We start from the raw sequence: 13704 nt of genomic DNA on the forward strand, positions 1-13704 counted from the left end.
TCTACAGGAATCGGAGTTTAGCGGGTGCTGAGATTTTAAAGAGAACCCTCGGTACCACCACCCCACGCACGTATTACAGTTATTATTTTCTATCAGAATTCGGCGTGCTTATGACCACGTTTAACCGTTGTTAAACATTTAGATTCTGAATCATGTCCATTTAAAGATCTCAATACTTAATCTGTTAATACTTGTGTGGGAGGGCCCGTCAGTTATCCACTCCCGTCCTTTGCAGGGTGGCAGAGGGAGAGAGAGACATGCTTTTCTGGGTGAATTTGGGCAACCCCCACCTCTCACCGTGTCACTTTCCCAGGTATGAAGTGAGGGATTGGATAGTAGTTTCCAGGTTTGCCAATGGCATACGTATTCCGCGGGGGCTGGGAGGGGGGAGTTATTTCTTAAAAATTGCTCTTTTGAGGGGATGGGTGGCAGGCATGTGGGTTTTGCAAGCTAGGCAGCTGATTCTGATACCAACCCGGGTGTGGGAGACCCCTAACCAGATCACCTGTAAGGGATCCTTCCAGCCTTAACCTCCTCTTACTTCCTTTATAGGACTTGGTGTTAAACTTTTAAAATGGAACGGTAAAAACAGGAGGAATGCCCCTGTGGGACCACTTTTCACAGTAGATTTTGGTGTTTGGGACAGACCCTGGGCAATCTCTCTTGGCCTGGCCACCAGCTTCCAGGTCTTCGTGTTGTGGAGACAAGATGGACAGATTCCTGGTGAAGGGGGCTGTCGGGGGCCTTAAGAGAAGGATGGAACAAGAGCAGACTGGAGGAGGCCCAGCAGGGTTGGCAGAAGAGGAGGGAAACAAGAAAAACCTCAGAAGAGCAGCCCCGGGGAATGAAGTTGACTCAGCAGGCCTCAGCTGGCGGCGCATTCAAGCCGAGGGCCTGGACTGCGATTACACAGTCCTGTTTAGCAAAGCTGAAGCAGACGAAATTTTCCAAGAGTTGGAGAAAGAAGTGGAATATTTTACAGGTAAGCAGAGGGATGGTGGGGTTGTGTGTGGAAGGCTGATTTGAACACACTACTGGTCTGTGTTTAGAGAAATCTGAACTTAAGAGCCATTAATAATGGATTCCAGCACAAGCTGGAATCAAGATTGCTGGGAGAAACATCAGTAACCTCAGATATGCAGATGATACCACCCTTATGGCAGAAAGCAAAGAACTAAAGAGCCTCCTGATGAAAGTGAGAGTGAAAAAGTTCTTAAAACTCGACATTCAGAAAACTAAGATCATAGCAGCCAGTCCCATCACTTCATGGCAAATAGATGGGGAAACAATAGAAACAGTGAGAGACTTTAATTTTGGGGGCTCCAAAATCACTGCGGATGGTAACTGCAGCCATGAAATAAAAGACGCTTGCTCCTTGGAAGAAAAGTTATGACCAACCTAGACAGCATGTTAAAAAGCAGAGACATTACTTTGCCAACAAAGGTCTGTCTAGTCAAAGCTATGGTTCTTCCAGTAGTCACGTATGGATGTGAGAGTTGAACTATAAAGAAAGCTGAGCACCGAAGAATTGATGTATTTGAACTGTGGTGTTGGAGAAGACTCTTGAGAGTCCCTTGGACTGCAGGGAGATCCAACCAATTCATCTTCAAGGAAATCAGTCCTGAATATTCATAGGAAGGACTGATGCTGAAGCTGAAACTCCAATACTTTGGCCACGTGATGCGAAGAACTGACTCATTTGAAAAGACCCTGATGCTGTGAAAGATTGAGGGCGGGAGGAGAAGGGGACGACAGAGGATGAGATGGTTGGATGGCATCGCCAATGCGATTGACATGAGTTTGAGTAAACCCCGGGAGTTGGTGATGGAGAGGGAAGCCCGGCGTGCTGCAGTCCATGGGGCCGCAAAGAGTTGGACACGACTGAGCGACTGAACTGAATAATGGATGAGTTTGTTAATTAATACATACTCCTGGCATCTCTGGGCCAAGCACCTTACTGAGTGCTTGCGATACAAACTTAATAATGGCGCCAGTCTATGTCTGACGCAGGATACAGCATGCTTGGGGCTGGTGCATGGGGATGACCCACAGAGATGTTATGGGGAGGGAGGTGGGAGGGGGGGTTCATGTTTGGGAACACATGTAAGAATTAAAGATTTTTAAATTAAAAAAAAAAAAGAAAAAAAAACTTAATAATGGGAATAGCCTGTCCCCTGAGAGCTGGGAAGTTACCAGGTAATCCCTGGGCACCAGTTCTCAGCGTCACTTGGAGGACTCTGTTGCTTGTGAGCACTCCATTGCTGGCCCTGCCCCCTGCAGTCTAGTGTCCAGAGTTTCCGATGCTGCTGATGCTGGAACCCACGCTGAGAACCACTGCAGCATGGCAGAGCACGGGGGCATGTAGAAACGCCCGTGGGAGGCCCAGCCTCCATCAAGAGCTGCATCAGCGCCATCTCCCCTGGATGCCCACACCCCTGCATCCCCGCAGCTGGCAACATCACTGTGCTAGCATGTAACCTCACTTCATATTGCTCCAATTGTAGTCTCTTTTTTTCTGGTTCTACTGAGCAATTAAGTTACAGTGTTTTGTTTTGTTTTTTAAATTGGACTAGAGCTGTTTCTCTCAATGTTGGACAAGAATCACTGCCCTCACAGGAAGGCTTTGGGTGAGCCACAATCATTTTTGAGGAGGAGGTCCTCGGCCAGAGTGATAGATGTTACTCCTGTTGTACTTTAGCTCCCAAATGCTCAGGGAGCCAGTGGAGACTTCTGAGGCCCCATGTCTCCCTTGCACAGGTGCGCTGGCCAGGGTCCAGGTGTTCGGGAAGTGGCACAATGTCCCAAGGAAGCAGGCGACATATGGCGACACTGGGCTGACCTACACCTTTTCAGGCCTCACTCTGTCCCCAAAGCCCTGGATCCCCGTTCTGGAGCGTGTCCGGAATCGTGTTTCTCTGGTGACTGGACAGACTTTCAACTTTGTGCTCGTCAACAGGTGACACTGTCTTTACCTTTTTTTTTTTTTCCAGGAGCATGGACTGGATTTTATAAGTCTTCTTTCTCTTCCAAAAGGAAGAATTTAGGATTCCCCTGTATTTTACTCATTTGTACAACAGATAATTCTTTAGTGTACTTGGGGACCTATTAGTGAACCAGCACCAGCATTTCGTCTTTATGGAGTGCTCACCTCGGGGGCGGGGGGTGCTTTCCAGGTGGCTCGGTGGTAAAGAATCCGCCTGCCAATGCAGGAGATGGGGGTTCGATCCCTCGGCTGGTAAGATTCCCTGGAGGAGAGCATGGCAACCCACTCCAGTATTCTTACCTGGAGAATCCCATGGACCGAGGTTATGGGGTCCATGACCTCATGGGCTGTGGGATTACAAAGCGTCAGATGTGCCTGAGCACACATGGACGCACCTTGGTGGGGAGGGAGGCCGAGAACTGATGAACAGGTGAACAGGATACCTGCAGTCATTGATAAACGATCTGGGAGGAAGGAGTCTGGGTTTCTCAACAGCACTCGATGCTTTCAGCCAAATAATCCTCTTCTTGGGGCTGACTTCTGTGGTGCCAGATGTTGGGCAGCATCCCTGACCTCCACTGACCGGATGCCAGGAGCTCCCTGTGGATGAGAAATGGTTGCCCGCCGTGTCAGCACACGGAGGATGCGGGGCCACTGCAGCCTCCCCAGTGGTGCACCATCCGGGCTGGCAAAGAACAGGATCCTGGCCCCAGATCGCTGAGGTGCCTGTCAAAGGAATGATTTCAGTGAGCCCAGATTCTTGCATCTTCCCATACATAGAAAGCACGGAACTCATTAACCTGTGATGTCTGGGTTTTCTTTAATTAACAAGAATCTTTTGATGTTCCAACTACCTGGTTTTTGTTGCAAAACCCCTCTGTATCCTGGCTTCTGCCTTATCTCTGGGGCCATCCCTCAGAGCTGAGAGACCGCCTCCCGGGCTTAAGTCCTCAGTTCTGCCTGCAGAATGAAACACGGTTTTCAACTTTTAGGTTGTGCATTTTTTCCAAGGGTCCCTTTGGAGCAATGGAATGTCTCCAGACATCGCTTGAGTGCCCCCGGGGAGGGCAGAATTGCCCTGGTTGAGAATTTGGGGTTTAGGGGAAGATGGTTAGAGGAGGGGTCAGGAAAGGGTGACATTGGAGCTTATAACTAAACTAAGGGACCATGAGCCCCACAGGCCTCTGCAGGGAGAGCAGAGGGAGTCTGGAGTGCCTGTGGAGAGGAAATCCCACTGGTGTATGAGGGAAAGGGGTATGGGGTGAGCTCAGCTCAGAGGTGGGCAGGGGCCAGGCGAGGAACACAGATTTTATTCTAAGTTACAGAGAGAAGGCATCTTATGTGATAAAGGTTTACAAATATGAATCGGGAGACTGTTAAGACATGTGTTTGGCCTCTATCCATGTGTGTGGCGTTTTTGTTTGTGGCCACATCGTGTGACTTATGGGATCTTAGTTCCCCAACCAGGGACCAAACCTGGGCCGTGGCAGTGGAAGCGTGGAATCCTAACCACTGGACAACCAGGGAATGCCCTACTGGTGGGATGTTTTAAAGCCTGTGATCAAAGAGGGCTGATAACAAAGTGAAAGGCTTGCTTCACTATGTAGACCAGGTGTGGCCCTTCAGCCCCTGCAGGAACCTGGGTTTGTGGCAGTTTCCTGGCTGGCAGACGAGGACCCTCAGTGTGGGTGGCGTGTTTCCAGAGAGGACTGTTCTGTGAACTCTGCTCTTTTTCTCACTGCAGGTACAAAGACGGCCAGGACCACATTGGTGAGCACAGGGATGATGAGAGAGAACTGGCTCCCGGGAGCCCCATCGCCTCTGTCTCCTTTGGGGCCTGCAGAGACTTCTTCTTCCGGCATAAGGATTCTCGGGGGAAGCACCCCTCCCGGAGGCTGGCGGTGGTCAGGCTCCAGCTGGCCCATGGCAGCTTACTCATGATGAACCACCCAACCAACACTCACTGGTACCACAGTCTCCCGGTCCGAAAGAAGGTTCTGGCTCCCCGGGTCAACCTGACATTTCGGAAAATCCGGCCTACTACAAAGTGAACAGCGTTGTTAACAGCAAGTGCTTCTGTTGGCTCCTTCGCGCTCCACTCCTCGAGGGAGCTGCTGTTTCTTTTACCAACAGGGAACACGGAACGGGTTTCACCCAAGCGCAGGGCTTCTTATGGGTACAACGCAGAACTCAGAGAAAGAGGACATTGGTGTCATACTGGTGAATTACGAAAGAATACCAGATGATGTTTTTCCTAACAAAATGATTCTTTTATTGCTATAATACAGCAGATACAAAAGGTACCTTTAGCAAATACATAAATCAACAGTTATTACGGCATAAACTATGAGTTTGACTCGGGTTTTTGCAAAAAGAAGTGACTGTAAAGAACTGAATGCTAGAAATAAGGTTATTTGGCTGCTAACTAACGCCTAATAATTTACAATGTGAGGAAGCCACCCTGAAGTCGGGGGTAGAGAATGTGCCAGGAGATCATTCCCATTTATGGCCGTAGCCGTGGCTCAGTCCCTGGCCTCTGACCAAGGGTCTGCTTACAACCAAACATTCAAAGGAGGCACTGTTCACGCCCGGCACCTCTTTGATGGCAGGTTTCAGAGTACATGGTGGCAGAAGGGCAGGTGCACAAAGCTACGGCTTGGTCAGGCAGGTGAAGGCCACGTGACCTGGGCACGTGTTGCCCCAGGCTCGGGTATCATGGGGACGCTCCTTTCACCATCAGAGCTGGGGTCTGCGACGAAGTCGGGAAGGGACATCTGCGGGAGCAGAGCAGAAGCTTCACACTGCTCCCTTCTCCCTGATGCTCACGGTCTGGAGAACCTTCACAGTCTGTTTCTGTCCATAGCAGGACTTCCCAGTCCTCGGGACGCACACACACCTGGCCCAGTGGAATGGGGACTGCCCAGGCCTCCGGTGGATTCAGCTGACACCAAGGTCTTGTCTGGGAGTGTCACCAGCCCGCCCACCAGGGGAAGCATGGTCCTCAGCCTGACCTCAGGTGACCTGGATGCACCTGATTCCAAATCTTACCTCTGAGGAGTCAGTCTGGATTTGGTATCCTTTCTTTTTTAAAGAAAAAAATCTAGCTAAAACAGAGATACCGCTATGTCCTCGAAATTCCTTTGGCCCTGGGCTGCCTTCATGAGACTTACCTGAGGATGGGGGAGGATGATCAGATGGGGCCTTCTGCATGAGGTACTGGAAACCAACACGTGTAGAATATGGGTCTAGGACAGGATGATGGGGCTAGGTGTCAGCCGCCGTTGTGTGTTTCAGAAGTTTTCTTAAACTTCTTTCTTCCTTTTTTGTGGGATGGGCTGGACTTTGACGGCCATGGAATTGAACTCTTTACTTTACAGATGAGGAAACCGAGGTGTGGAGAGGTGGCGGCCCCGAGTGAGGTCTGCACCCTTCCTTCTGAATCCAGTCCTCGCGCGGAGGCCAGGATTGTCTGTCTGTTATGGCCCCCGGCTTCACCTGTAAACCTCAGGAGCTCCACGTGAGCAACAAATAAATGGGTGAGAGTAATGGTCCATGGTGGGTCCTGGCGTGAGAAAGGGTTTTCTATGGAGCAGGGTGGTCGTGGGTACAGTGTGGAGGCCGCCAGGTTCTGGCTGTCCAGGCAGTTATGTAATAAGTGGTGGCCACACCTCTCAGAGTCCAGGACACGCAAGATGACAGCAGCAAGGATGGTCACTTGTCACTGATGAAGTAGGAAAGAATTCCCCTGAGGGGCGGGTTTGGCAGATGAGCTTTCACTACATATAAAGACTCTGAAAGGTTAGAAAAAGACATACAAAAGGGGAAGGCGGGTGTGCGCCAGGCGTCTTCTGAATTGTCCCGTTGCTCTCCATTCGGTCACTTTGGAACGATCAGAGCTTTGCAAAAATTGTTCATGTGACTCCCAGATGAGGTCTGTTTTCCAGAAGGGACGGGCTACAAAAGCAGTTGAGAGTGAAAGGCACTTTTTTTTTCTTTGAGATTGTTGCCTTTAATGATTTCACTAATTCATCCGTTTTCGTGGGCCTTGCTTGCTTATTAAAAATAAAAGATCTACACTGAAGCCCTGGAGGATCAGACAGATAACTCCCCTTTGAGAATACCTGATGCATCCGAATAGATCAAAAAAAGGTGGCTTCTGGAGTCTGGTTCCTTTTAATTACCTGTATCGGATGAGTGACAAGACACGGTCTAGACACACATGGTGCCCGGTGCCACCCTGGTGCCCACGGGCAAGCTGTGCGGGGAGGGGGGAGGGGCCTCATCTGGTGTGAATCGGGGCCGCCAGTTCCTCTGTGGAGCCTGCTCTTACACCACACCAGAAGGCCGCAGGACTCTAGTGGGGCTGCTCACACGCGCACACACACGCCACACACACGCACAGACACACAGGGCTAGGACGGTGCCGGCGGCTCTCCAGCCCTGGGGCGGGGCAGGGTCATTCCTCAGACTTGTACTCCCGACCCTGCGGCTGCACCTTGGAGAGGACACGCTCATAGAACAGGAGGTAGGCACTGGAGGACAGCACCTCCTGCAGGCTGGCCTTGCGGACAGTGTCGTCGGAGACCCATAACCACTGGCTGCTGGCAGAGACGGGGTTCTTGGCCGAGGGCGGGGAGCGCCGGTAGGTCACGAAGTGTCCAGAGTGCATGTCCCCATGGTGGACAACCACGGCCATCAGCTGGAAGAGGTATGTGGAGGAGCTGAACGGTAGGAACAAAGGCCAGTGGTTTACAAATACAACGAGGAAGGTTTAGAGGCAAAAGCAAAGAGCAAGAGGACCCTAGCTGGATTCAATGACAGGGGACTGATGACGGTGCAGCCTTACAGCTGGACGCTATACAATCATTAAAATGCAGACGTCCACTGACTGGCCTGGTGGGCCATCCAATTCTGTCAGTGTACCTACATTGTGTGGTATATACACACGAACACACACCTTTACAGAGAGAAAAACGAAGATTTAACTAGTGGTCTCTGGGTGGTGTCCCAGAGGTAGAATTTCTTTCTTTATACTCTGTGTACACACTTTCTTACATATGTACATGTATACACACATACCCATAATATTTACGATTTTGGACTTCATAATTCTTATTTTTAAAGCAATCAGTGAATGAGGCTTGTGAGTCTAAGGAGCAGCTCACCTGTAGTCAGGAACAGCTGGGAGGGGGAAAGGCATGGGGGTCGGCAGGGCGGGCAACAAAGATGGGGAACAGGCGCCATTCATGAAAATCTGTGTTTTGGGGCCCCCTGGGTGATTGCGAACTGCAAGAGAAAAAGGCCCGAAGCGATTAAGATGAGCAGCGGCTCTGGGTAAACAAAACGTGGTTTTTGCTTACCTTGAGATTTAACTCCCTGATAAGGCTACAAAGGAAAAACAGATAACTTGATTTTGTGCTATGTTGATTCATAAAACTTCCTACTTTTTTGTTTCCACCTGCTTTACTCCCAAACAGAAAAACTGTATCCCCCTCCCAGCCTCCTGCTCACTGTGACAACTCTGTGGATCTTTGAGATTTCCAGGCCTGGCTGCTAAAGACACGTGTCAGAGCCAAGCAGTGGCCCGCTTACTGGCCTTCTGACCAAAACCGAAGCTTCTCAACCTTGAGGCTCTGGTCGCCCTCTGTGGGCGCTGTCCTGGGCACTTGCAGGATGCTGAGCAGCACCTCTGGCCTCCGCTCACAGCAGCGCCCCCTCTCCCGGCCTCGACAACCAAACACGTCACCAGCCCCAGCCCGGTGCCCCCTGGGGGCCAGACTCCCTGCTGAAAAGCACTGATCCAAACATTCTCTTTTCTCCGACTGTCAGCTTCTGAGGAGCGGCAGTCAGAGACAGTGGGGATGTGTTCACGGGTGCAGATGAGATAATTAAGGAGATGTTTACATTTCCTCTCCTTTCAAGTGTCATATTTGGGGGCCTTTAATACTGCCCAGCTACACTGTTGGCCTCTTTAACCACCCCGCTCTGAACCCTAGCAGACCTGTGCCCCTACCTGGGAGAGGAGAAAGTGAGGCCAAGAGGCCCTTGATTTAAAACTAGGCCCTCTTCCACCCCTGCTGTTCTACTCTCAAAGTTAATCTGCGGATCTGCTGAGAAAGGACAGAGCTCCGTCCCCCTGCGAGTGACGTCCTGCCAGGCCACGCGGCTGGATGTAAACACGAGAAACAGCAGTGAGGGGCGGGGGCTGCCTGGCGGGCCAGCGGCTGAGACTGTGCTCCCAGTGCAGGGGGCCCGGGTTTGATCCCTGATCAGGGAATTAGATCCCACATGCCACAGCTAAGACCTGGCAGGCCAAAAAAAGAAGAACAAAAGCAGTGAGGGGCACTAGGTGGGGAAAGGCCAGGGTGCAGGGAAGACAGTCCTGGCTTGACTAGGAGCAGCAAACGGGGTGGGGAGTTGTGGAGGGAGGGTGGAACAGGACGGGATGTTCAGGCTTGGAGCCTTTAAAGTCAGTGCGTTTTCCCTCATTAATGAAGAACTAAACACATTACATACAAGACCTTTACAAAACTGCCCCACACTCCATTCCAGTTCCAGATGCCCCGTCTGGCACTCAGCCTCTGGGAGCCTCGGTTCTCTCTTGAGTGAGACTGAAGGTGATAATAGCTACCTGGCTTCACTGGTGCCTGAGTCAAGGATTAACCTCAAGGGAGGATTGTAATGGGATCGGATAAATCAGCAATTCAGTTAAGAAGTAGCAACCCAAGTAAGATGTTTAGGCATCTTCAGCCAGGATACCGCCTCCTCACATTTCCTGTCTAAAGGAGGTGATGGGAGGGAGGTTCATGAGGGAGGAGATATATGTATACCTATAGCTGATTCCCTGGTGGCTCAGATGGTACAGAATCCACCTGCAATGCGGGAGACCAGGGTTCGATCCCTGGGTTGGGAAGATCCCCTGGAGAAGGAAATGGCAACCCACTCCAGTATTCTTGCCTGGAGAATCGCATGATCAGAGGAGCCTGGCAGGCTATAGTCCACAGGTCACAAAGAGTCGGACACAACTGAGTGACTTTGACACATAGCTGATTCACATTGTTGTACAGCATAAACCAACACAACATTATAAAGCAATTATCCTCCAATTAAAAATTGAATATATACACTAGGTGACTGTATGGGGGCAGAAAAGAAAAGAAATTCAGTGGAATGAGGTGAGTCAATTATTATTTAGCCAGAAGATCAGAAAGCAACCTTCTACCCTCCTGCCTGTGTGTTTCCATCCGTCATAGAGCTTTTAAAAACTAGGCATCACTGTATCATTTTAACCCCTTTTATGAAACCCGCCTTCTCTTACCCCCAATCCTGCGCCATCGGGCAAGCCTGGCCCTGGTGGCACCAGGGCCCAGAGGGTCCCTCTCTCTGCCCCTTGGACACGCACCTGACTTGGAGGCTGCCGGCCCGTCCTGCAGCTCCAACGCGGGCCCTGCCTTCTCACACCACTCGGGGCCGCGTTGACCGGGCTTGTGTCCCAGGAGGTGGTACTTGTAGATGTCCATCATCAGGAACTCACCGAACTGCACGTGCTCGTGCCGCTTCAGGGGCGTGCCCTGGCTGGACCAGCTCAGCCGCTGGAGGTGGATGCACAGGCACTGCGGGAGCTGCGGCGGGAGAGACGGAAAGAGTGGAGGGCCAGAGCGGGACCCAGGGGGCCCCCAGAGCAGAGCCAGACCCGGGGGTCCTGGGAGCAGAGCCGGATCTGGGGGGCCCCCAGAGCAGAGCCAGACCCGGGGGTCCTGGGAGCAGAGCCGGATCTGGGGGGCCCCCAGAGCAGAGCCAGACCCGGGGGTCCTGGGAGCAGAGCCGGATCTGGGGGGCCCCCAGAGCAGAGCCAGACCCGGGGGTCCTGGGAGCAGAGCCGGATCTGGGGGGCCCCCAGAGCAGAGCCAGACCCGGGGGTCCTGGGAACAGAGCCGGATCTGGGGGCCCCCAGAGCAGAGCCAGACCCGGGGGTCCTGGGAGCAGAGATGGATCTGGGGGGCCCCGGGGACAGAGCTGGCCAGGTGTGCGGCATAGGCTCACCTTCCCCAGTTTTAACTGTTTGACAAATGTGGTCCTCTGGTGTTCCACCTTCTCCCCATTCAGCGTCCCTTTCGCCTCAATCTGAAATAAAGGAAATATCTCTCTGAAGAAATTCTTGAAACAGGACCCTCAGAGAGAGCAGAGGGCCAGGCTGGAGTTACCCCAGCATTCACTGGGCACTTGGCATCCATCCATCTGCTGAAGGAACTCAGCTGCCCAGATATTTGCAAGTTGGTTTCGCTGTTTGAAATGGGCTTCCCTGGTAGCTAAGCTGGTAAAGAATCCACCTGCGATGCAGGAGACCCCAGCTGGATTCCTTGGTTGGGAAGATCCCCTGGAGAAGGGAATGGCTATCCACTCCAGTATTCTGGCCTGGAGAATTCCAGGGACTGTATAGCCCATGGGGTTGCAAAGAGTCGGACATGACCAAGTGACTTTCGCTTTCATTGTTTTAAAGAGGATGACATGGTTGGATGGCATCACCAACTCAAAGGATATGAGTTTGAGCAAACTCCGGGAGATAGTGAAGGACAGGGAAGCTTGGCATACTTTAGTCCACGGGGTCGCCAAGAGTTGGACATGACTTAGCGACTGAACAGAAGCAAGAGTCATTAAACAATTGTGACCGTGGCAGCAAGAGAGACAGAGGCCTCAGTGAGACTCCGGCACTGGCTGCCTGTCATCTGTTTTGTTTTGTGTCTTCAAAAACTCTTTCCCATACACTTCCTCTTAATTCAGAGGATGACATTCCTGGGGCAGTTGGGCAGGAGTGAGACAGGTGGGCATGGAGGGGACTGTAGCAAATTGGAGCGGGCATGTCTCACCTCAAAGCATATGATTCAATTTTTTTCCTTTAAACATTCTGTGAATGAAACAACTCATCTGGGAAAAAGATATAGTCTGTGGGCTGCCAATGTTCTAAGCAAGTGAGGTGGAGGTGGCTGTGGCTGCAGGGAGCCTCTGGGCCAGTCAACAGAGCTCAGGGCTAAGGGTGTGCGAGGCCCTGTATCTGGACACAGGGGCCAGCCTGGGAGATGGCGGCCAGGGTTAAAGTCATACCTTTGTACAGTTGTCACAGACGACATCCCGCACGGATTCTGATGAGATGAAGTGGTGAAGGCAGTGGTCCAGGGTCAGGGGATGACCCTATGGCACAAGAAGCACTTTCACGAATACAATTCAAGGAGAGCTGGACTGACACTGTTAACAGGGCGAAGCCCAGAGCTTTATTCTGCTTAGGTAGGCTGCGAGGCTACAGACACAAGTGGGTGTTTCCCGAACAAAATGGGGAGCTCAAAGCATCCTAGATTTGTAATTCTGGACGGATTCCAGGGTATGAGGACCCAATACTGCAGAAAAGTATGCGCTTCCGTGCTGTTTTACGCATCTCTGAACTTGAGAGGTGTGTGTATATGTATTCGAAAAAGCCAAAATTTCTGCAGCAAGAGAGAAACCACCTTCTTCTTCTCCCAGACAGGTCGTGGTAACCACAGATTAAAACTAAGACAGGTTCAACTAACTATGTGTCTGAGTCATGTGCAGTACCTGAGTTACACAAGACGCCTCAAAGCTCTTTCAGATTCAGATGTCTCTGAAACAAATTCGAAATAAACCAGAGGTCGGTACGTACCCATGTGGCGGCTGGAATACTGAGTGATAGACTGTCGAAGGTATCAAATCGAACGGGACTCTGAAACATGAATTGCAGGAAATACAGAAAGGACTGAGGTTCAATTCAAAGTTTTATAAGTGGGAAGATATATGCCTATAAAACAGTTTCATATTTACACACCCAACAGTAACAGAGTCAAACGTAATATACCTACCGAGAAGCAAAGTCTATTAAGAACAACTTTGTAAACATAAGAACTACAATAATACTAAAGGACAGCTTGGAAAAAGTGTACAATAACATACCTGACCCAGCAAAATGAGGATATTATCCTAAGGAAATGACCATGGACAACATAACTACAAGGATGTAGTTATCACAGCACCATTTAAAACAGCAAAACACAAATGGGTGAAACTTCTAGGGAATGATAAAGTAAATTATATCATGTCCACATAGAGTGGAATACTATATTTAAAATACTGTAGTAGAAGTATACATGATTATACAGAAAGATGTGCATGTTAAGAGTTCCTGCTTTGGGGACCTCCCTGGTGGCCCAGTGGTTAAGAATCCGCCTGCCAATGCAGGACAGATGAGTTCAATCCCTGATCCAGGAAGAACCCACATGCCATAGAGCAACTAAGCCCGTGCACCACAGCCCCACATAGCCAATGCTCTAGAGCCCATTCTCTGCAACGAGAGGCCACCGCAATGAGAAGCCTGCACACCACAGCAAAGAACAGTCCCTGCTGGCTGCAACTAGAGACAGCTCGCATGCAGCAATGAAGACCCAGCACCGCCGAAAATAATTAATTAATTTTATTCATAAATAAATAATAAATGTCAAAATCGATAGAGAACTTATTAAAAAAAAGATTCAATATCATTAGTCACTCAGTCATGTCCAACTCTTTGAGACCCTGTGGACTGGAGCCTGCCAGGCTCCTCTGTCCATGGGATTCTCTAGGCAAGAACACTGGAGTGGGTTCCCATGCCCTCCTCCAGGGGATCTTCTCGACCCAGGGATCAAACCAGCGTCTCTTACATCTCCCACATTGGCAGG

At 50.7% G+C, this 13704-nt stretch overlaps 2 protein-coding genes across 2 annotated transcripts in view; one reads left to right on the top strand and one right to left on the bottom strand.

Annotated features, from left to right (window-relative positions):
- On the top strand, window positions 1–7086 carry ALKBH2 (alkB homolog 2, alpha-ketoglutarate dependent dioxygenase). Its single transcript, XM_052654593.1, has 4 exons — window positions 1–313; window positions 553–982; window positions 2758–2956; window positions 4728–7086. Exons 2-4 carry the CDS (start codon window positions 709–711, stop codon window positions 5032–5034), a joined length of 780 nt encoding a protein of 259 aa, XP_052510553.1. The 5' UTR covers window positions 1–313; window positions 553–708; the 3' UTR covers window positions 5035–7086.
- Window positions 5240–13704, bottom strand: part of USP30 (ubiquitin specific peptidase 30) — a 23803-nt gene continuing 15338 nt past the window's right edge. Inside the window, exons 8-13 of the mRNA XM_052654592.1 lie at window positions 12657–12716; window positions 12086–12172; window positions 11027–11107; window positions 10386–10605; window positions 8149–8269; window positions 5240–7704 (exon numbers count right to left, since the gene is read on the bottom strand). Of these exons, the coding sequence (XP_052510552.1) occupies window positions 7440–7704; window positions 8149–8269; window positions 10386–10605; window positions 11027–11107; window positions 12086–12172; window positions 12657–12716 (834 nt within the window). The 3' untranslated portion in view covers window positions 5240–7439. The remainder of the gene's footprint in view (window positions 7705–8148; window positions 8270–10385; window positions 10606–11026; window positions 11108–12085; window positions 12173–12656; window positions 12717–13704) is intronic.

Source organism: Budorcas taxicolor, chromosome 17, assembly GCF_023091745.1.
Source record: "Budorcas taxicolor isolate Tak-1 chromosome 17, Takin1.1, whole genome shotgun sequence".
Taxonomy (NCBI): Eukaryota; Metazoa; Chordata; class Mammalia; order Artiodactyla; family Bovidae; genus Budorcas; species Budorcas taxicolor.